Source organism: Ceratotherium simum, chromosome 15, assembly GCF_057802395.1.
Source record: "Ceratotherium simum simum isolate JZ-2026a chromosome 15, ASM5780239v1, whole genome shotgun sequence".
NCBI classification, from domain to species: Eukaryota; Metazoa; Chordata; class Mammalia; order Perissodactyla; family Rhinocerotidae; genus Ceratotherium; species Ceratotherium simum.
Window position 1 is genome coordinate 37,383,242 of NC_141914.1, and position 23,697 is coordinate 37,406,938.

Below are 23,697 nucleotides of genomic sequence, written 5' to 3' on the forward strand. Positions count from 1 at the left end.
GCCATCCTCAGGTTGCTATTGCTTGCGTCAGCAGTGGGGGGCTGTGCTGTATGGGATGGTGGCTTCTTTAAACAGAACTAACAGACTAACATAAAGCCAGGGGCTTTAATGACTTCCATACCAATGGTCTAAAGGTCATACCCTGAAACACTATAGGTTCATAAAGAAGGTACTAATGACCTCACAGCCAAGAATTGTTCTCATAAGCTAACTGATGCTTATGAATGCATCTATTTCTAAAACAGCAGAGGTATGGGGCTGAACTTTGTGGGATCCTAGAACCCACTTATCTTAGCTCTTACCTCCTCTCCTTAGTCAGAGCCCTGGGTGGTAGTCATTCTTTGAGACCACCTAGGTAGTCTCACAAATAGCTACATAAAGGAAGTGGGTGAGTCACTGCTATATTGAGCAAGAAATAAAGTACATTAGCCTATGTTTAGTTTTCTGTCTGTTTAAGGAGATTGGATTGGTAATAGGAGTTGTAGTGGATAAAGTGACTTATGGGGTTGTTGATTTTTGTGTGTTCATCAGACCATACCATGATGTAATGAAGAAAGCACAGGACTTGAAAACAAAGACCCATGCAAGTTTTACCACTTAATAGCTATCGATCTTGGAAAAAATTTTAACCTCTCTAGGCATCAATTGCTTCTTCTGTAAAGCAGGATTATTGTGAGAATTAGGATAGGCAGAGTGAATGAAATAATTACTGTGAAAGCATTTAAATTGCAAAGCACCAAATTACTGACAAATATTGTTTACGTGCCTAGTGCATTTTATTCAGGTCATTCATTGAGTCTTGTAACCTGAAAGAGAAAACACTATTCTCTTCAAAGCGTCTGAGTTACTCCCAGATGATAGAGACTTAAATGAGTCTCAGAGTTCATAACCATGAGAGTGAAATGATGAGATAGTAGAGAGGGGAAATACTGTCTGATGTTCCTTTTATTTTAAAATCAGCCCTTTTTTCCCCTCCAACTTGGCTTCACTGCGAAAGTGACTTTTATTTATGTGTCTTCTTGTTCCAAAAATTGTTTACAGTGGCTTTAAGAATGCAACAAGTTTAAATAGAAGTGAGGTTAGTTCTCAAAGTGTGTGCCCATTTTTTTAGAAGTGGGCCAAAGACTTGGATCTGGGCTTTCTAAGAGCCAAAGTAAAAAGGGATACAATCAATTATGTGATTTTGAAAGTTAACAAAAACAAGTAGGGCCACAACTACCCAACGAAGTCTGATAAAGTCATCAAGCTTTTAAGACATTAGTTTTAAGAGCCTGGAAGAAGGCAGGCTGCCAGTGGCAAGGAAACCAAAAACTTCGAGAGGCAGAGAGAGGGCATGCCTCTGTTTCTGTCCACACTCAAATATATAAAGCTGGCTTGAATTTGGTGTTTGGATTTGGATTAACATATGGCTTTTAAAAGCTGCAATCAGTTCAGAGACCGGCACTGTGCCAATGTGCAGTATTATCCCACTCACTTGACTCTTACTTCTACGATCGTTTGAAAGACTACACAAAATACTTCATTTACCAAACTGGCTTCTTTACCAAGTTGGCATGGTGCCTTTGTCCCCCAGCACTCCTGTAAGAAATATTCCCTTCTAAATGGAGCTGCAAAGAATTCAAGTTTGGCACAAGATCCCCTGCACTGCTTGTCGCCTCCTTGGAGAATGGCATTGGTTGCAAACGTGCTAATGACACTTCTTGTCTGTCTGCGTCCTTGCTGTACATTGGCTGGTGTGACGCTTTCTTGGGACTAGGATCCTGTCCCAGATGACGTTGTGCTATGGCTCCTGATTCTTTTCCTACAGGGTAGACATCCATAGAAAGGAGAACTCTGGGGCTGCAGAGAAGCCTGTCACCATCCATGCCACCCCAGAGGGGACCTCTGAAGCATGCCGCATGATTCTTGAAATCATGCAGAAAGAGGCTGATGAGACCAAACTGTAAGTTTGCATGCAATGCCCAGATCACTCAACAGAGAATAAGAGTAGGTTCTCATTCATTTAGCTTAAGCAATTTTTAAGAAACTGTAAATCTATTACTCAGTAAAGGGAGCAGGAAAGGGATTATTTTTAAGAAATTTGTTCCCATGGAGAAGACAGTGGGAAATAAATCTTCTACATTTATAATATGTCTGTTTTTCCACTCATGTGTTTGTCTTGGTGATTCGAATACTTCCATCACTCATTGGTAATAATTACTGGTACGAACATATAGACCTGTGCTGTCCAATGCCACGCAATGATGGAAATGTTCTTTATCTGCACTGTTCAATGCAATAGCCACTAGCCACATTTTGCTACTGAGTGCTTGAAATGTGACTAGTGCAATGGAAGAACTGAATATTTTAAAATTGTAATTAATTAAAATAAAATAGTCACGTGTATGGCTAATGGCTATCATATTGGACAGTGCAGGTATAGAATGTACGTTGTCATCAAAACCATCATTTACTGTCCTGGAAAAGGTGTTTGCCACCATGCTCCTAAATTATTTGCACTCTTTTTAAATTAAGGATTACATTTCCTTAAGTAGTAGAAACTGGTATCCAAGTGGCTACTCTACTCTTCTTCCTCTTTTATTCTTCTCTCTCCCTCTCTCCCTTTGTTTTACAAAATACTTCTTAGGATTCCACAGCTTAATGTGTGTTGCACCAGTTTGAATGGCAAATACAGTTCTTCCTAAACCAATTGTCTTTGTATTATAAATGAATTAATGGTAATGGAGTAGACAACGTAATAAAAAAGGTTTTATATCAGTTTGGCAAAATCCGCTTATGGGCGGTGGTGGCAGTTTTTTTATAGAGAAGCAGTGAGGGATGAATTGAATATAAAGTTAATTTAGCAAATAATGTCAAATAAGAGTGTTCCAAAACCAAGAAGGTAATAGTAGGCCTTAAAAGAAAAACATTACAAATCAACTCTCAGGTTTCATAAGGGACTCTAACCTTTCACTTGTGAATTATTTACTCTACTTGGGGCTTTTGAAACCCCCAAATGCCATGGCTTAATTTGAAGAAGCCCCTCCCTCATCTAAGTTACTGAGAACTTTATAAATAACACCCTCATTGGTCTTTTGACCCAAGTGCAAGCAACTTACAATATTCTAAATAATCAAAAAAACTAATTTATAAATTGGATTTTTAAGTTTTCGTGTAGAGCCAAGGTAGAGTTTGAATATCTTTGAAATAAAAAATTTTTAAGTGCCACACTGCTAAGTACTGTGCTGGGGGTTGAGGCTACAATCATGAGCAAGACCCACTTCTGCTTTCATGGAGCTTACAATCCAGTGTGAGAGATTCGTTAAACAAATAATTACACCATAAAATAACTAAGCATGGCTATGAGAAGTGCTTCACTGTAACTGGAGACCCTCATCAAGGCTTTAGGAGGACTGGAGGAGATTAGAGGGTTTCAGAGAAGACCTCCTTGTGTAAGTGACACTTAAGCTGAGCCCTGAGGGGGATGAGTAGGAGGTGGAAGATGTAGGAAAAGAGGGATCCTAAACTTTCTTTTTGTTCATTTGCCAAATGTTTATTGAGCGCCTACTATGTGCCAGTGAACAAGGCCAACTTTCAGGCCTCTGAAAGTCACATTCTAGTGGAGCTTCTTCAAGTGTGCGTGTATCTTGAGCAGTAATGCATCTGTTAGATGCTTGTGGTCTCAAGAGACGGAAAACATAACAAGTGGCTTAAGCAATAAGAAACAATTACTATGTCACATAACAAGAAGTCCTAGCGTAGAGTGACTCCAAGGTCAGTTAAATCATGGTCTCAAAGACCCACAACTTGTCTTTCTGCTTTACCTTCTTCAAGGTATGTCTGATATTCCCCTGGTGGTGACAAGATGGCTGTGGTGATTTCTGATCTTGTGTCCCCACACAAAAATATTCAAAAGTTGAAAGACAAGGCATCTTTCCTTCTTCCTTTTTTTTTTTGTTTGTTTTTTTTTTTTTGAACTTTTTTTTACTGTGGTAAAAAACACATAACATAAAATTTACCATCTTAACCATTTTTAAGTGCACAGTTCAGGAGTGTTAAGTATACTCACAATGTTGTGAAACGAATATCCAGAACTTTTTCATCTTGCAAAACTGAAACTCTATGCCCGTTAAACAACAACTCCTCTTTTCTCTCTCCCTCCAGCCTCTGGTAACTCCCGTTCTGCTTTCTGTTTCTATAAATTTGACTACTTTAGAAAAACTCAGACAAGTGGAATCATACAATTCTTGTCTTTTTGTGACTGGCCTATTTCACTTAGCATAATGTCCTCAAGATTCATCCGTGTTATAGCATGTGACTGGATTTCCTTCCTTTTTAATCCTGAATAATATTCCATTGTCGTATATACCACATTTTCTTTATTCGTCCATCCATTCGTGGACATTTGGGTTTCTTCTTGGCTATTGTGAATAGTGCTGTTATGAACACGGGTGTGCAAATATCTCTTTGAGACCCTGCTGTCAATTCTTTTGGATATATACCCAGAAGTGGGATTGCTGGATCACATGGTAGTTCCATTTTCAATTTTTTGAGGAACCTCCATACTGTTTTCCATAGCAATTAACCATCTTACAATCCCACAAACAGCGCACAAGGGTTCCAATTTCTCTACGTCCTCACCAACACTTGTTATTTTCTGTTATTTTGATAGTAGCCAAACTAACGGGTATGAGGTAATATTTTGTATTCACAATATCTCATCGTGGTTTTTATTTGCATTTCTCTGATGATTAGTGATGTTGAGCATCTTTTCATGTAATTTTTGGCATTTTTATATCATCTTGGGAGAAATGTCTATTCAGGTCTTTGCACAGTTTTTAAACAGGTCGTTTGATTTTTTGTTGTTGAGTTGTAGGAGTTCTTTATATATTTTGCATATTAATCCTGTATATATTTTGCATATTAATCCGGTATGAGATATACGATTTACAAATATTTACTTCCATTCCATAGGTTGTCTTTCCTCTCTGTTGATTGTGTCTTTTTTTTTTTTTTTTTAAAGATTTTATTTATTTATTTTTCCCCCAAAGCCCCAGTACATAGTTGTCTGTCATAGCTGCACATCCTTCCAGTTGCTGTACGTGGGACGCGGCCTCAGCATGGCTGGAGGAGTGGTGCCTCGGTGCGCACCCGGGATCCGAACCCGGGCCGCCGGCAGCGGAGCGCACGCACTTAACTGCTAAGCCACGGGGCCGGCCCTGATTGTGTCTTTTGATGCACAAAAGTTTTTAAGTTTGATGGAGTTCCATTTGTCCGTTTTTGCTTTTGTTGTCAGTGCTTTGGTGTTATAGCCAAGAAACGATTGCCAAGTCCATTGTCATAAAGCTTTTCCCCTGTGTTTTCTTCTAGGAATATTAGAGTTTTAGGTTTTACATTTAGGTCTTTAATCCATTTTGAGTTAATTTTTGTATATGGAGTAAGATAAGGGTCCAGCTTCATTCTTTTGCCTGTGGATATCCAGTTTTCCCACCACCATTTGTTGAAGAGACTGTCCTTTTCCCATCGTGTAGCCTTGGCACCCTTGTCGAAGATCATTTGACCATATGTGTGAGGGTTTATTTCTGGGCTGTCTATTCTATTCCATTGGTTTATTTGTCTGTCTTGATGCCAGTACCACACTGTTTTGATTACTGTAGCTTTGTAATATGTTTTGAAATCAGGAAATGTGAGTCTTCCAACTTTGTTCTTTTTTAAAATTGTTTTGACTCTTTAGGGTCCCTTGAGATTCTGTACAAATTTTAGAATGAATTTTTCTATTTCAGCAAAAATTGCTATTGGGATTTTGATAGGATAGTATTGAATCCACAGATCAGTTTGGGTAGTATGGACATCTAAACAATATTACGTCTTCCAACCCATGAATCCAGGATGTCTTTCCATTGATTTCTGTCTTTTTAAATTTCTTTCAGCAAGGTTTTGTAGTTTTCAGTGTATAAGTCTTTTACTTCCTTGGTTAGGTTTATTCCTAAATATTTTATTCCTTATGATGGCATTGTAAATGGAATTATTTTCTTAATTTCCTTTTCAGATTGTTTGTGGTTAGTGTATAGAAACACAACTGACTTTTGTGTGTTAATTTTTATATCCTACGACATTGCTGAATTAGTTTATTAGTTCTAATGTTTTTTTTTGTGGCATCTTTAGAGTTTTCTACATATAAGATCATATTATCTGTGAACAGAGATAATTTTACTTCTTCCTTTCCAATTTAGATGCCTTTTATTTCTTGTCCTTAGCTAATTGCTCTGGCTAGGACTTCCAATACTATGTTGAATAGAAATGATAAGAGTGAGCATCCTTGTCTTGTCCCTTGTCTTGTTCCACCATTGAATATGATGTTCACTGTGGGCTTTTCACAAATGGCCTATATTATGTTGAGGTAATTTCCTTCTATTCCTAGACTGTTGAGTGTTTTTATCATAAAAGGTGTTAAATTTCGTCAGATGCTTTTTCTATATGAATTGAGGTGATTGTGCGGTTTTTGTCCTTCATTCTGTTGATGTGGTATACTACATTGATTGATTATCATATGTTGAACCATCCCTGCATTCCAAGAATACATCCCACTTGATCATAGTGTATAATCCTTTTTATGTGCTTTTGAATTCAGTTTGCTAGTATTTTGTTGAGGATTTTTGCATCAGTATTCATCAGGGATATTAGTCTGTTGTTTCCTTCCTTCCTTCCTTCCTTCCTTCCTCCCTCCCTCCCTCCCTCCCTTCCTTCCTTCTTTTCACAGGGGAAGATTCACCCTAAACTAACATCTGTTGCCAATCTTCCTCCTTTTTTATTTCTTTTCCCCCCAAAGCCCCCAGTACATAGTTGTATACAGTTGTAAGTTCTTCTGGTTCTTCTGTGTGAGCTGCTGCCACAGCATGGCTACTGACAGATTAGTGGTGTGGTTCAGCACCTGAGAACCGAACCTGGGCTGCCAAAGCAGAGCATGCCTAACTTTAACCACTAGGCCATCAGGGCTGGCTCTGTAGTTTTCTTGAAGTGTCTTTGTTCGGCTTTGGTATTAGAGTAAAGCTAGCCTCATAGAATGAGCTTGGAAGTGTTTGCCCCTCTTCAATTTTTTGGGAGAATTAGAAAAGGATTGGTGTTAATTCTTCTTTAAATGTTTGGTAGAATTCTCCAGGGAAGTCATCTGGTCCTGGGCTTTTCTTTGTTGGGAGGCTTTTCTTTTTTGATGACTGATTCAATCTCCTTACTCATTAGTGGTCTGTTCAGATTTTCTATTCATAATTCAGTCTTGGTAGGTTGTGTTTCTAGAAATTTATCCATTTCTTCTAGGTTATCCAATTTGTTGGTGTTCAACTTCATAGTATTCTCTTATAATCATTTTTTTAAAAATTTTTCTTTTTGTGTGTGTGAAGAAGATCAGCCCTGAGCTAACATTCATGCCAGTCCTCCTCTTTTTGCTGAGGAAGACTGGCCCTGGGCTAACATCTGTGCCCATCTTCCTCCACTTTATATGGGACGCCGCCACAACATGGCCTGACAAGCGGTGCATTGGTGCACGCCCGGGATCCGAACCCGGGCCGCCAGCAGCGGAGCGCAGGCACTTAACCACTACACCATGGGGCCGGCCCCCCTTATAATCGTTTTTATTTCTGTGGCATCAGTTGTAATGCCCCCTCTTTCATTTCTGATTTTAGATATTTGAGTGTTCTCTCTTTTTTCCTTAGTTAATCTAGCTAAGAATTATCAGTTTTGTTGATCTTTTCAAAACAACCAACTCCTAGTTTCATTGATTTTTTTTTTTTCTTTTGTTTTTCTGTTCTCTGTTTTGCTTATCTCTGCTCTAATCTTTATTATTTCCTTCCTTATGCTAGCTTTGGGTTTAGTTTAGTTCTTCTTTTTCTAATTTCTTGAGGTGTAAAGTTGTTGATTTGAGATCTTTCATCCTGTTTTTTTTAATCCAGTCAGCCAATCTATGTCTTTTGACTGGGGAGTGTAATCCTCTAACATTTAAAGTAATTACTCATAGGGAAGGACTTACTATTGCCATTTTGTTAATTGTTTTCTGTATGTCTTGTAGTTTTATTGTCCCTACTTTCCTGTCTTACTGCCTTCCTTTGTGTGTGTGTGTGTGTTTTAGTTATATTCTTTGATTCCCTTCTAATTTCCTTTTGTATGTATTCTATAGATATTTTCTTTGTGGTTACCCTTGCAATTACGTAAAACATGCTAAAATTATGGCATTCTATTTTAAACTGATAACAGCTTAACTTCAGTCGCATTCAAAAACTCCCCTTCTGGAGAACAGTTTAGTGGGTACCAGGGGGAACGGGCTAGGGGGGTGAGTACAAGCCGTGAAGGGGCACATTTATATGGTGCCTGACAAATAATAATGTACAACTGAAATTTCACAATGTTACAAACTATTATGACATCAATTAAAAAAAAACTCCTTTAAAACTCCACTCCCCCTTGTTACTGATGTCACAAATTACTCTTCATATATTGTATACCTGTTAACAAAATTTGTCTTTTTTCATGTTTTTGTCATTTAAATTTTATACTTGTTACTATAGTGCAGATTACTGTATTTGTGTATTTCTTTTTATTAGAGAACCTTATATTTTCATGCAGCTTTGCATTGCTGTCTACTGTCCTTTCATTTCAATTTAATGGACTCCTTTTAGCGTTTCCTGTAGAGCAGGTCTAATAGTAATGAACTCCCTCAGCTTTTGTTTATCTGGAAAAGTCTTAATTTCTCCTTTATTTTCAAAGGACAGTTTTGCCAGATACAGTATTCTCAGATGACAGTTTTTTTCTTTCAGCCCATTGAATATATCATCCCACTCCCTTCTGGCCTGCAAAATTTCTGCTGAGAAATCTGCCAATAATCCTATGGAAACTCCCTTATATATTACTAATCACTTTTCTCTTGCTGCTTTCAAGAGTCTCTCTTTGTCTTTGACTTGAGACACGTGGATTATAATGTGTCTGAGTGTGGTTCTCTTTGGATTTTTCCCAGTCGGAGTTGTTTGAGCTTCTTAAATCTATATGTCCATTTCTTTCCTCAGATTTGGAAAGTTTTCCACCATTATTTCTTCAAATAAGTTCTCTGCGCCTTCTCTCTCCCCTCCTTTTGGGATTCCCATGATGTGTACGTTGGTCCAGTTGATAGTGTCCCATAAGTCTCTTAGCCTCTCTTTGCTTTTCTTCATTTTTTTTCCTCCTCTGACTTGATGGTGTCAAATGACCAATCTTCAAGTTTGCTGATTCTTTTTTCTGCCTGATCATGTCTGCTGTTGAACCCTTTAATGAATTTTTCGGTTCAATTTTTGTATTTTTTTAGCTCCATTATTTCTGTTAGGTTGTTTTTTATAGTTTCTATCTCTTTGTTGATATTTTCATTTTATTCATACATCATTTTTCTGATTTCGTTTAGTTGTCTGTGTTCTCTTTTAGGTCACTGAGTATGTTTATGATGGTTCTTTTCAATTCTTTGTCAGGTAGCTCATAGATCTGAGTTTCTTTAGGGTCAGTTTCTGGATTTCTATTTTGATCCTTTGATTAGGCTGTGTTTCCTTGTTTTTTTGTATGCCTTGTAATATTTTGCTGGGATTTGGGCATTTGAAAAAACAGCCACCTCTCATAGGCTTTGCATACTGGCTTTGTTCAGGGGAATACCTTCACTAATCAGCCTGGCTGGAGGTTCTAGGACCTCTCAAACTTCTGATCTCTTTCTCCCCCCAGCTTCTGACCATGGAACTACAGCTCTAACTTACTGTTCAACTCTGTTTTCAGTGGCTTCCAAATTCTGGCACCAGTCTTGTCAGCCCTCTGAGTCAGGCGAGGCAGAAACCAATCCCTGAGGCAGCTCCCAGACAAGCCAGAATGTTGAACTCATGGTTCAGTCTTTTGTTTCCATCCCAAGGGGGACGCCCTGGTATGGGAGATTTCCTCCCAGTTGCTCTTTGTTATGCTGTGTAGGGGAAGGAGCACAAATGGGCTCGCCAAATGTCACAAATTTTTTTACCCCTGTTGCTGGAATCCCTTGGGTTTTATAATGGCGTGGGTGCTGTAGCTTCTCAGCTGATCTCTAGGGTTCTCACAGAGGTATTCTGGCCTGTCCATTGTTGTTAATTTGGTGTCTCCTTGGGGTTGGACAGCCTGTAGCTTTCTAGTCTGACATCTGGCTGGTGTCATTCTCCCTTGTGCCTTTTTTAAGAGCAAGGAAAACTTTCATAAAGTCACCCAACAGACTTCTCCTCATACCTCATTGGGTAGATCTGCCTCATGGACCCACTTCCAACCAGTCACAACAAGGGGAGTATAATTACCATGGTTTGGTTTATGTTAATCAGAAGTCATGCTCTGGGGTTGGTGAGGCACTCAGCCCCTCCTAAAGCCCATGGCCATTGGTACCTGAACAAAAGGGCTTCTATTTGTAAGAAAAAATCAGGGTAATAGCTCTTGGGAGCCAATCACTGTGTCCACCTTAAGTGTTCAATTGTTGTTTCTCTCTCTCTCTTAGAGCCGAAGAGATTCCTCTGAAAATCTTGGCCCACAATGGCTTGGTTGGAAGACTGATTGGGAAAGAAGGCAGAAATTTGAAGAAAATTGAACATGAGACGGGGACCAAGATAACAATCTCATCGTAAGCCACTCATCAGATTAACTGTGTCCAATAATAGAGAATTTGAGCATTTTGATATGCCCAGCTCATTCATCTGCTTTTCCCTAAAATGGGAATATATAAGTGATGTTATCTCCAACACCATCAAAACAAATACATAAATAGTTACCAGTCAAACATTTTCTGCTATGGATATGATCTAAGTCACTACCATGATTTGAGATAAGAAGGCCGGTATGCTATACCACAGCGTGTGATGAGGGAATCTAGTGTTCTCCCTGCCTCCTCCACCAAGACTTATTTATGATCCTTCTGGGATTTTATTTTTCCTTTTGAAAAAAAGGAAATTTCTCTCTTTTTCTCGGTGGCCAGCTTGCAGGATTTGAGCATATACAACCCTGAGAGAACCATCACTGTGAAGGGCACAGTTGAGGCCTGTGCCAACGCTGAGATAGAGATTATGAAGAAGCTGCGTGAGGCCTTTGAAAATGATATGCTGGCTGTTAATGTAAGTGCCTAATGTTTTCTTCTCTACTGGCTTTCACGTGTGTCTTCAGGCAGGACCCAAGCTTCTTTAAGAATAATTGTCGTTTAGCTAGTGAAGAAGCACCTTAGAATAAGTATGCAGAATTATTCCTGTGGTCTTGGGGCAAGGGCATTAACACAATCGGGAAACCAACCAGTAAAGTATGATAAATACACTGGACAAAATAGTATGAAGCCATTAAAATCATAACTTTGAAGAATGAGGAATTGCTTATGATATAATGTTAGTTAAGAAAATAATATGTAGGGGGCCGGCCTGGTGGCGTAGCGGTTAAGTGTGCGCGCTCCACTGTGGCGGCCCGGGGTTCGCAGGTTCAGATCCCAGGCGCACCACGACACACCGCTTGTCAAGCCATGCTGTGGCGGTGTGCCGTATAAAGTAGAGGAAGATGGGCACAGATGTTAGCCCAGGGCCAATCTTCCTCAGCAGAAAGAGGAGGATTGGCCTTGGATGTTAGCTCAGGGCTAATCTTCCTCACAAAAAAAAAAGAAGAAGAATATGTAAAAGTATATATAACTAGGGTTGGAATTATGTAAAATAAAATGGATCAAAATGACTGGAAATCTTCATATAAAAATAAAAATAGCTGGTATGTTAGGAAAGTGGGATGTTTTTCTACTTTCCAAACTTGCTGTAATATTGTCCTGTTACTTCTTAAATTTTAAAAATATATACTTTAAAATTAACTTCTGATTTTCATCTGTTACATACTGATTTGCTCTTTTAGATTGCCCAATAAATGTTGTCAACTGCCTAAGTTCTCACTAATACTTCTAGCAAACTGGTTTGGGTTTGTCCTTCCTGTTCGTGCTACGTAGGTCCCATTTTATAATGGGAAGACACCAGTCTGGCATTCATAAATCTTAAAAATATTTGTCCATCAGCAAAGCCGAAGCTCAACTCAGAGGAGTAAATTTTTTCATTTTTTATTAAGATTTTCTAACAGGTACAAAAGAGGAAATGATACTGTGATAAACCCTCATATACCCATAATCCAGCTTCAGTAGTTATTAACTCATGGCCTGTCTTGTTTCGTCTGAACCTTTATCCACTTCCCCACCCCCTTTGGATAACTTTGAAGCAAATCCCCGACCTGGTAGCATTTCATAGAGGAATAAATGATGACAAAGAGCTATGTAGGTTAAAACCAGTTCCCTCATGCAGCACTTTCCACAGGACCCTCTTATTCACGTCAGTACACTATCTCCCACCTTACCCTGACCGCCACCTCAGCAGCCCACATCACCTGGTAATTATGGGACATGATAAGGATAAGATTACAGTTTGTGTGTATTTGGCTATGGAAGTATCATCCATTGATCTCATTTTCTTCTTTTGGGATCTTGACGTCTTATGATAAACATCTCTTTCTGTGAACACCTGGGAAAGCTACAAAAGGGTCTGGGTGCTCCACACATCTTCACCTGAGCCTATCACTTAGATTCATTCATGTCTGTACTAAAGTCATGCATTGATAGATGAATAACAAAATTACTAGATCTTATATATCAAATGGGATAAAGGTTAAGGAGCCCAGCTCTAGTATTCCAAACATTCCGAAAGAAGGCAAGGGGCCAGGCCTGTGGCCTAGTGGTTAAGTTCAGCATACTCCATGTCAGCGACCCAGGTTTGGTTCTCAGTGGTGGACCCACACCACTTGTCTGTCAGTGGCCATGCTGTGCAATGGTTCACATACAAAAAAACGGGAAGAATAGCCTCTGATGTTAGCTCAGGGTGAATCTTCCTCAGCAAAAAAAGAAAAAAACAAAATTAAAAAAATAAAAGAAGGCAAGTTGCTGGGTGACCCCAGGCACAGATAGAATAGAATATGTTAGAGAGCTGCTTAGTGTCCAGGGAGACAAAGGTAGGGGCAGGTCGGACACAGGCCTGGAGGGGTCGCTACATGCCTCTGCCTCTGAAGGGCTGTGTAGTTAAAACTCACCCCCGTCGTGTGTGAGCATCCCGGTGTTTAAATGCGAAATAAGCAAGCAAGTGAGAGAATCATGAAGATGGCAACTAAATGGTGAAAAAGCCAAAGTTGTGAACCATCCTAAATCTGGGTAATGGAGTTTACGTGTGTGGTATCCTAGTGAAGGGTCTGATCTTTCCCTGCTAGAGTTTTAAAAAAACTGTTAATCCAATTTGTTTTAAACATATGCCTTCAACAAATATTTATTGAATACTTACTATGTACCAGGCACTGAGCACACAATGCTAAGTCCACAAGGACTCTGTCCACAAGGAAATTATGGTCTTAAAGGGGAAGCGGTAACTACACAGGTGATTCACGTACCATGTGTTGAGTTCTATTTTAAGGAAACATAGGAATGTTAAGAGAGCGCAGAAAAGGTACTTGAGTTGAGACCTTTGGGGTGAAAGAAGGCTTCTTGGATGAGGTGACACCTGAGCTCAGGTGAAATCCACATGATGAGAAGGACTTAGCCAGATGAGGAGGGGGAGAAGCACATTCCTTGCAAGGTACCCAACATGTGCAGGGGTCCAGAGGTGAGAGAGGAGCAGGATTGGGCAGGATGGGGATGAGAAGTTAGCAGGAGAGAGGCTGGTGAAGTGGCCTAGGTCCCCAGGAAGAGCCTTGTTTGCTGTGTTACGATGTATAGACACTCTCAAGGGTGGCAGAGAAGCTTTGAAGGAAGACCGTGGTCAGGCTGAGGTTTGGAGAGCCCACTCTGGCAGCAGAGTGGGGAAGAGGCCCACTGGGCCGGGGTGGAGCTGATTAGGAGACACTGGTGCCAACCAGACAAGATAGAGGTTGACCCAGGCAAGCTGGCCCTCTCTGGTCTCCTCCCCTCAACTTTTTCTCCATTTCTGTTCCCAGCAACAAGCCAATCTGATCCCGGGGTTGAACCTCAGCGCACTTGGCATCTTTTCAACAGGACTGTCCATGCTGCCTCCACCAGCAGGGCCCCGAGGAGCTCCCCCCGCTCCCCCCTACCACCCTTTCGCTGTAAGTAGCTCAGCATTCAGAGATTTGCTCATGCGCTGGGCACCCCCAGGCAGGAGCATTACTCTGCTATGTTGATCAGAGCTAAAGCTTTAATTTGGAGGCCATGCTCATAATTAAATTGATTGTAGAATGAATCCAACATTTCTTAGGACTTTTTCCTAATGGACAGATTAATATTATTAAACCAACCTCTAAATATATGCGCTTAAACATAGTATATTATCATATCTAGGAAAGAAACTACTAGAAAATTCATTAACTAGAAGCCTATCTATTGTAAAAAACTGTTAGTTCATATAAGAACCTTCATGAGCGTTGTTCATTTATTAAAATATTAGGGTACCTGGATGATTCTTGGAGTTAGATATATATATAATTCCCACCTATGTCTACAAGTCAAATGCATTATATTTTATTAATAGGCAGTTTTTAAAAGAAAATAATACACAGTGTTTGTTTCTCAACACTTAGCACAATGCCTGGCATTTAGTAGGTTCTCAATAAGTATTGTTTGAGTCACGATTAATAACAAAAGAAGTAATGTGATTTTTATGAGTTTTCTACTTGTTGCTCCTATTCACGAGCATTATTCAAGAACAATACATTACCAAATTGGGGTTCAGGATACTTAACAGCTTTTTGTTTTTTTTCTATTTCTAATTCTTCTCCGCATCTATTGTTTTTTTTTTTTTTAATTTTATTTATTTATTTTTTTCCCCCAAAGCCCCAGTAGATAGTTGTATGTCATAGCTGCACATCCTTCTAGTTGCTGTATGTGGGACGCGGCCTCAGCATGGCCGGAGAAGCGGTGTGTTGGTGCGCGCCCGGGATCAAACCCGGGCCGCCAGCAGCGGAGCACGAGCACTTAACCGCTAAGCCACGGGGCCGGCCCTCCGCATCTATTGTTTATTTCTGAAGCAAACTTTCTTTCCCCCAATGTTTATACTGTTTAAATGAGAAGAACCAGGTTGGTAAACATTATCTGTAGGCATTACAGTATGAGAATTCCTAGGAGCTCCTTGGGTTACCTGTAGAGAGCTGAAATGAACCCTCTGTGCTGTTCTGCCAACAAAATACAGACATGGACTGGCACCCACGTCCTTAGTCTCAGGAACATACATTCAGCAATCTTGTTTATATGTAGATCCTCTGAGTCACTTCTAAATCTTCAGACTCTTGCTTTAGAGTTATATCCGTTTTCCCTTAAACTGAAGGATAGGGCCCAATATTGAGCCATGTGTACGTATGTGCGCATGTGTGTGTGTTAGAGGGAGCTAGAGGCAGCTGTTATGGTCACGTGGCTGCTCCAAGGAGCGAGAACAGTTACGACAGGTGCACGTCTCCGTACGTTTGCTGTGAGATTTGAGAATGACCGAGCTTGGTACAATTAAATGGCATTGAGGCACATCTCATTTCTTGGGAGAAAGGCTATATATACTGCCCACAGAAGATAACCTCAAAAGCCAGGCTACCCTCTCAACCTAAATAACATAAGTGGTGGGGGAAAAGAGGTATAATAAAATAGACCACTTCTAAAATTGATCATCTTAAATAGGGGCCAGCAAACTACAGCCCAAGGGCCCAATCTAGCCTACCACTTATATTGTAAATAAAGTTTTATTGGAACACAGCCATGACCAAATGGTTTACATATTGAATGTTTGCTTTCCTAATAGGATGGCAGAGTTGAGTAGATGCGATAGAGACTCTATGACCTGCAGAGCCTAAAATTTTTTTTGGCCCTTTACAGAAAAACTTTGCAAATCCCAAAACTAAACGAAGAGGAGAAGTTTTCACATGAAAGCAGAAGATTTTCTAAACTTGAAAATAGGTTTTGCCAGTTGGAAAGCTTCCTTTACATCTGAGAGTTTTACTAAAACAGTAGTATTTTAAACTAAAACAGTAGTAGTAGTTTACTAAAATACATAGCTCTTGTTCCTTATAAAATAGATTTTAAATAAAACTTCTTTTTTACGCTGAAAGCCATGTAATTGTGGTCTTGATCCCATAGATCAAGATTAGATTCTGATCCAGAGCGCACCATTGCCCTGACTCTGTGACACTGTGGCCTCTGCAGACATCTCCTTCAGGCAGCTGCAGAAGTGCAGGGCCAGGGCATGGAGGTGCATCGCCACCCACCTGTGTAGGACCTGGGACAGGTCCCTGAAGCCACACCTGCAGCATCTGCATTGCCGGCTTGTGGGCTTCCCTGGTGGGCCCAGGCCTCCTGAGAAGGACAGGGTAGAGTGGGGTCGTGGGCATACATTAAATACTTAGAAAATATTGTTTTCCTGTCACATAGGCATTTAGATTTCAAGGAACTGAGATATTTCTTGGTTGCTTTTATACATCACAAAACTCTAGTGTTTTTGCTCTTGGCATCCAAAGGTCAGGAAATCTGTGTACCACCTTATAGCTGGCTCATATGCATGAGTTGGTCTCTAGACTCTGGAATTTTTAATGCATATGCGTATGTATGAAAACGCATTTTAAAATTATTTTCTGGTGATAAAAGTAATACGTACATAGTAATTAAGAAGTAAATAATACAGAAATGTAGAAAGTTCAGGTTTTTCTTAATCTAGAGATAACCAGTGTTTCCATGTATATGTGTGTGTGTAAATAAATTTTATATTTATATACAAATTGTTTATACATATATGTTATATATATATTCCAAATCTTCACTCTACAAGGGAAATCCTTGTATATACATCTTGGCTCTCTTATCCAATTATTTCCCTAGAATAAATCCTTGGAAATAGAATTGCTGAGCCAAATAATGTATAAATTTTATACGGAATGTATCATTATAAAATATATAAATGTTGATACATAATATATAAATTTTGATACATAAAGGATGTACTACTTTTCATTCCCACCAGGAGTATGTGACAGAGGAATTTTTTCCTCCCATACTCTCACTACCAGTGTACTTAGTCCTTGCAATCTGATACTGTAAAATACACATTTCTTTTGTTATTATGAGACACAGCACTTTTAAGTTTATTGGCCATTTTATCCCCTTGCTAATGAATTGTCTTTCTGTATCCTGTGCCCATCAGTCTGTTGAGAGGCAGTATAGGTTCTGGAGCCAGACTGCCTGGTTTGAATCTCCGCTCTATCACTTGCTATTTTTAACCTTGAGCAAGCAACTTAACCTCTTTGCATCTCAATGTCCCTATCTGTAAGATGGGGGTAATAACAGTACACGTATTGTGGAGTTGTTGTAAGAGTTATTAAATAAGTTAAAACCTGCACATAGTAATTGCCATGTAAATCTTAGCTGCTATTGTCATCTTTTCTTCCCCCATCTTTTTCTTTTTTTTTTTTAATTTAATTTTATTTATTTTTTCCCCCAAAGCCCCAGTAGATAGTTGTATGTCATAGCTGCACATCCTTCTAGTTGCTGTATGTGGGACGCGGCCTCAGCATGGCGGGAGAAGCGGTACGTCGGTGCGCACCCGGGATCGGAACCCGGGCCGCCAGCAGCGGAGCGCACGCACTCAACCGCTAAGCCACGGGGCCGGCCCCTCCATCTTTTTCTTAATGATTTGTAACAGCCAATTACATATTACGGCTGTTAACCATTTGTCGTGTTGTAAATATTTTCCACCAGCTTGTCATTTCTCTTTGCTTTATTGTGGTGTCTTGTGCCATGATAATTTAAAATAGATATATTTTGGGACCAGCCTGGTGGCGTAGTGGTTAAGTTCACACTCTCCACGTTGGTGGCCCGGGGTTCGCAGGTTCAGATCCCAGGCGCAGACCTACGTACCACTTATCAAGGTCCCACATAGAAAGAGGAAGATGGGCACGGATGTTAGCTCAGGGCTAATCTTCCTCACCAAAATAAATAAATAAATAAATAAAATAGACATATTTTGAGTAAACAAACTATTGTATGAAGTAAAATATAAATGTTTCCCTGCAGACTTCCTTCTCTTACCCAGATTTCACCCAACAACACACCCCAGGAGTATAGCACTCTGTTTACACAATTTTTTAAAAATGTTTTTTCAGCATATGTACGATGATGTTATTCAAAAATACAAGTGGAATCATGCTATACTCAGTGAATTACAAGTTGTTTTTTTACTTATTATGGGCATCCTTCTGTAGCTAGACCTAATTCCCTTTAATGGCTCCTTAGTATTCCACTGTGTGAATTTACTATAATTTTTCTACTGAGCACACTATTTTTAGACATTTGGGTTGTTTCCAGGTTTTCTGTACTGCAAATAATGTCAAAATGGAATATCCTTATACAAAAGTCTTCACACAATTGTGTGAGTATATCTGGAAGTAAATTCTTTTAAGAGTGGAATTATTGTGTCAAAGGGTACATGCATTTTAAATTTTCACAGATTTCCCTACAACACAATTCATGCAGAATTTTAAGAATTAAGGTAGTTAAATCAGTGATATTTTCCTGTATGGATTTCTGGCCTTTGATGTCATGCTAAGGAAGAAGTCTTTTCTCATCGAAGACTGTAAAAATATTCTCCCACATTTTCTTAAAGTAATTTTTAGTTGTTGGTTTTGGGGGATTTGGGTTTATGTTTATATCTGTAATTCATAGGCAATGTGTCTTGACTTATACTTTGAGATAGGGATCTAACTTTGTTTTTTTCCATAGTTTTCTCAAAATCATTTATTGAGTAATGCACCATCTTATCACACAATTTGAAATGCCAGCTTTGTCTTACACTAAATTCCCACTTACTCATATTCCTGGACTCTGTTCTGTTCCATTCATCTGTCTACACTGCACTTACTGTAATTTAATACTATCTTCGATAGTTTTAACAGCAGGGTTATTTTTTCTCTCAAAGAATGAATTGGAAAGAAGGCCAACTTTTACTAGGCTTGGGAAAATTAAAGAATATATAGAGATGTTCTGTTTTTGAAGATTTGATAACACCCATTGGTAAAACATCTGGGCCTAGCACCTTTTGTTTGGAGAAAGATCATTTATAACCTTTTCAATTTCTTATAAGTTTTTGACTTGGTTTTTGGATTTATATTTTCCTATGAAAGTACTCACTTCACCTCTCTTTTCATATGTATCGGCATAAAGTTGTACAAAGCAGACTGTTGCCTTTTAAATCTCCAAACCTGTAGTTATAGCTCTCTTTTAATTCCTAACATCATAGATTTGTGTTTTCTCTCTTTTTTTTCTTAATCAGCTTTGCTAGGGATTTTTCTATTTTTTAAATTTCTAAGTAGTCAAGGGTTTCTTTTTTTGTTATCTTGAAATTGTTTCCTGTACTTTGTACTCAGAGAATGTTATTGGAACATTTGTGATTTTTGTGGCCTTGCTCATGCATCATCAGTTTTTGAAAATCATGGGCATTTGGAAAGATACCTTCTCTTATGTTAACAGCTATAAAATCAAGCTTCTAATTGATGGCTCATAGCCTCTCTATAATTTTTTATCTATATAACTTACTAAATTTTGAGAGCAGTTTACTGTTCTCTGTTCTCTCATTATGATTATGGTTTTGTCAAATTCTTTATTTCTAACAGATTTTATTTAATGTGTTTTGATCATATAACTGGAAATAATCTGGAATTCTAGTCCAAATTATAAAGCTTTCTTCCTTAATGAATACACAGTCTCATAATCCACAGTTATTTAGATTTAACTAAACTTTTACTGGTTTCTTTGCTAACTGCAGATGGTTTCTTGTGTTCCATATCCTCTCATTTTTTGAGGTATTTATTTGGTTTTTTTGTTTGTTTGTCTGGAGTACTTCCTCAAACAACTTTTTTCAGAAATAATACATAAGTGGCATAATTTCTAAACCTTTCTATTTCTGAAAATGCCTTTTTTTCCCCTTCACACATGAAGGAAAGTTCAACTGGGTGTCCAGAAATTCTAGAGTCATTGTTCCTTCAGAACTCTGAAAACTTGACTTCTAACATTTCCTTTTTCAGATAAGTGTGATTCTCTTTTAGCCTGATTCTCTTTCTTTTGTAGGTAACTTTTTTTTCCTTTTTGTCTGTAAGTTTTTTTGCCTTTTGTAGTACTTTGCCTTCACCCTTGGAATTCAGAAATCTGAGTCTGAGCCCTTTGATCTGAAGATTCAAGTTTTTCTTTGGCTCAGGAAAATCTTTTGCTTCCGTAATTAGTTTTAGTGTCCCTTCTCCTCCCTCCACTGCATTTCCTCCTTCTGGAGGTCCCACTTTATGGATAGAAGATCTGCTCCCTCTGCTCTTCATGTCGCTAATGCTCTCTTTTTATTTTGCATCAGTTGATCTTCTAATGCAGTGATTGGCTTTTCAGGAGTGTCTGTTCTGGTATTTATACGGCTTCTATTGAGTTTTACTTCACTAATCATGTTTTTAATTTCCAAGATTGATCTAGTTTTCTGATTAGTCTTTTCTCATAGCAGTCTACTCACCTAATAAAGCACTGTCCTCTTGAATCTCCCCTCTTTCATGCTAATTCTCCATATATGTCTAATGAATTTTAATTGTCCATTCATGCATTTAAATAAACCCAACAGAGAGCATATTAGAATCCTTAGCGGAGCTTTTTCATAACACACGCCATAGACTCCACCTGAACCAGTGAGTTTGGAAAGTTCCAGGTGAGGGCAGTGTTGGGTGTGGTGGTTAAGATCTTGGGCCACAGGGTCAGCCACAGAGATCTGTGCATCCTTGGCTCTACCTCTTGCTAGCTCACCAGTTTTAGCCCTGTGAGCGCACACAGGTGGATAAGCAGCTGCTGTGGGGAGGCACTTGGACAACCTGGGGTGGAACCGTGCACCTTCTGAATCATGGAAGGCTCTTCCCATGACACTGATCCCTCTGGCCAAGTCCACTGCCCTTCCCCAGGCCCATGTCTGTATCCCTGGTTCCTAGGGAGAGCACCCGCCGTCTTTGCAACGTGGTGTCCCTCTGTCATTATAGTAAAGCTATTTAAACATTTGAGCATAATTTGTATGCCTGACCCTTGCCTTCTCCACTACCCCTTTCCCACTCCTCACTCCTCCCACCCTGATTGCTTCATGCTTAAGAATATCACCTCAATCGTGCATCACATGGTCACACATAACACCTTGGAACTAAGGACCCTGCAGTTCTTCCAGGAAAAGCAGGCCCAACCGTTTTCAGTTTTCACAAGTGTGTTTGGTATATACTCCTCTACCTGCCCCCCTGCGGAGTCAAGCATAGAGGAAAGCAGACACCAGTTTCCTTCAAACTGAGAATTTGAAATAAACAAGTGCATAATAATGCCCCCCCCCCTTGCTGCCTCTCTGTTGGCAGGGGGTGGGCGCATGCTTGGCAGGGGCACCTTTGCCATAACACCTCATCTCCCTCTCCCCAATGTCATAATGCTTTTGAAACACTCAAAAATAAAGTAGCTTCTGGGGCTGGCCTGGTGGCACAGCGGTTAAGTGCGCACACTCCGCTTCAGTGGCCTGGGGTCTGCAGGTTCGGATCCTGGGCGCGTACCGACGCACCACTTGTCAAGTCACGCTGTGGCGGTGTCCCATATAAAGTGGAGGAAGATGGGCACGGATGTTAGCTCAGGGCCAGTCTTCCTCGGCAAAAAAGGAAGAGGATTGGCAGATGTTAGCACAGGGCTGATCTTCCTCACAAAAAAATAAAAAAAAATAAAGTAGCTTCTCCCTCATAAAATAGCTGGGGACTCTCAAACTGGGACAGTGAGCCCAGCTGCCACGTTGGAGTCAGGGTTCCATGCTGACCTCCCGCTCCCCGGGGCCTTGGTTTGTCAGATGGCTACAACCTGCTTTCTCATTAAAGAGAACATTTATTCAAATCATCAACAGGTTACTTTTCTGATCACTGTGACTACGCATGGTTGGAAGCCCTCTTCTATTTGAGGTTGTAGACTCCATGTAAGCTTGGAGGGATGGGAAAAAGTATGCTCTGATAAGCCACACACTTCCTTATAAATAAGTATTCATTTAACACTCATTGATTCAGCCCATACAATGCCCAATGATAGAGTCTTCCATTCCTGTGACCTCACTGAATGCCACGTAACATCCTTCAGGGGCAGCCATTGTACTTAGGGTCAAATCCAGGCCCAAACCAAGGCCCACGAGGCCCTGCGTGATCTTGCCCCACCTGCCTCCCCGTCGTATCCTACTGAACTCTCTTATTTGCTTTCACCATACAGGCCTCTTTTCTGCTTTTCAAACAGGCCAACTCCTTTCCTAGCTCTGAACCTCTAAGAACCCTGCTTAGAATATTCCCTCCCCGGGCTGGCCCCGTGGCTTAGCGGTTAAGTGCGCACGCTCTGCTGCTGGCGGCCCGGATTCGGATCCCGGGCGTGCACCGATGCACCACTTCTCCGGCCATGCTGAGGCCGTGTCCCACACACAGCAACTAGAAGGATGTGCAGCTATGACATACAACTATCTACTGGGGCTTTGCGGTGGGGGGGGGGGGGAATAAATAAATAAAATCTTTAAAAAAAAAAAGAATATTCCCTCCCCAGTTCCTTCACAGGGCTCCATCTCCTCCATGGGTCCCAACTCAGAGGTCACCTCCTCCAAGAGTCCTCCTAGACCACTCCAGCTAAAGTCACCGTCCCACCTGTCATCTCTGCAGCTCCCCTTCCTCACATCCCCCTGGTCATCTCTTTCACGGTACTGTCTGCCTCCCCAATAGAACCTAAGTCCCATCGTGGCAGTGACCTTTTCTATCTTAATAGCTCTGTGCCCAGCACCTAGGACAGTGCTTTGCACATAGTAGGTGCTCAAATATCTTTTTTTTTTATAATTTTATTTTTTCCCCCAAAACCCCAGTAGATAGTTGTATGTCATAGCTGCACTTCCTTCTAGTTGCTGTATGTGGGACATGGCCTCAGCATGGCCAGAGAAGCAGTGCGTCAGTGCGCGCCTGGGATCCGAACCCGGGCCGCCAGCAGGGGAGCGCACGCACTTAACCGCTAAGCCACAGGGTCAGCCCTCAAATATCTTTTGAATGAAGCCATGGGGCCAGCCCTCAAATATCTTTTGAATGAATGAATGAACAATTGAACGAACCCACACAACAATATTAAAAGATCTAGATATTATTTAAACCATTTGTGGAGAGGCTTAGGAAGGCTGAATAAATTATTCCAACTTGTATAGAACTAGTGATTCACTCAGGTCTTCTGAGTCTTCTGACTCCAAAAGCCAACTTATGTGCACCAAGGCTAATGGCAGAGCCTCAGCTGGAAACGAGCTCCTAATTACTGAGTTCAGGGTTCTTTTTTCTCATGACAGTTTCCCAGCTGTAGCTCATGAATAAAAAGGGGAGTGGGAATTTGTCCTTTTTGTCCTTTTACAGGTAATTCTCGCTCCTAACCCAAGTGGTAGGAGAGAGACGAGTGAGGCCAAATCACAATTCAAAAGAATTATTTCTGCTATGAGGGCTGAAGGAAAGCTCTCCAGGTAGGGAGGGCAGAAGCATCCTTTTCCCAAGGTAGAGCTTTGTCTAAGTGGAAAAGCTGCAGGAATTCTCCCCCCACACTCCAAAGCCCCAGACAGGGATCTGCATGGACAAGGATCTGGAGCTGATGATCTTCAAGAAAGAGACACGACCAAGGAAGCCAAAACCTCTTCA

General features: G+C 40.3%; 1 protein-coding gene across 3 annotated transcripts in view; it reads left to right on the forward strand.

The window, feature by feature from the left end:
* IGF2BP2 (insulin like growth factor 2 mRNA binding protein 2) overlaps positions 1-23,697 on the forward strand; it is a 151,714-nt gene that overhangs the window by 114,248 nt on the left and 13,769 nt on the right. For 2 of the 3 annotated variants that reach the window (XM_087439896.1, XM_004424617.3), the window contains exons 7-10: positions 1,808-1,942; positions 10,490-10,612; positions 10,964-11,099; positions 13,975-14,103. In XM_087439896.1, coding sequence (XP_087296022.1) covers positions 1,808-1,942; positions 10,490-10,612; positions 10,964-11,099; positions 13,975-14,103 — 523 coding nt within the window. The remainder of the gene's footprint in view (positions 1-1,807; positions 1,943-10,489; positions 10,613-10,963; positions 11,100-13,974; positions 14,104-23,697) is intronic. The other variant, XM_004424618.3, reaches the window with a different exon arrangement.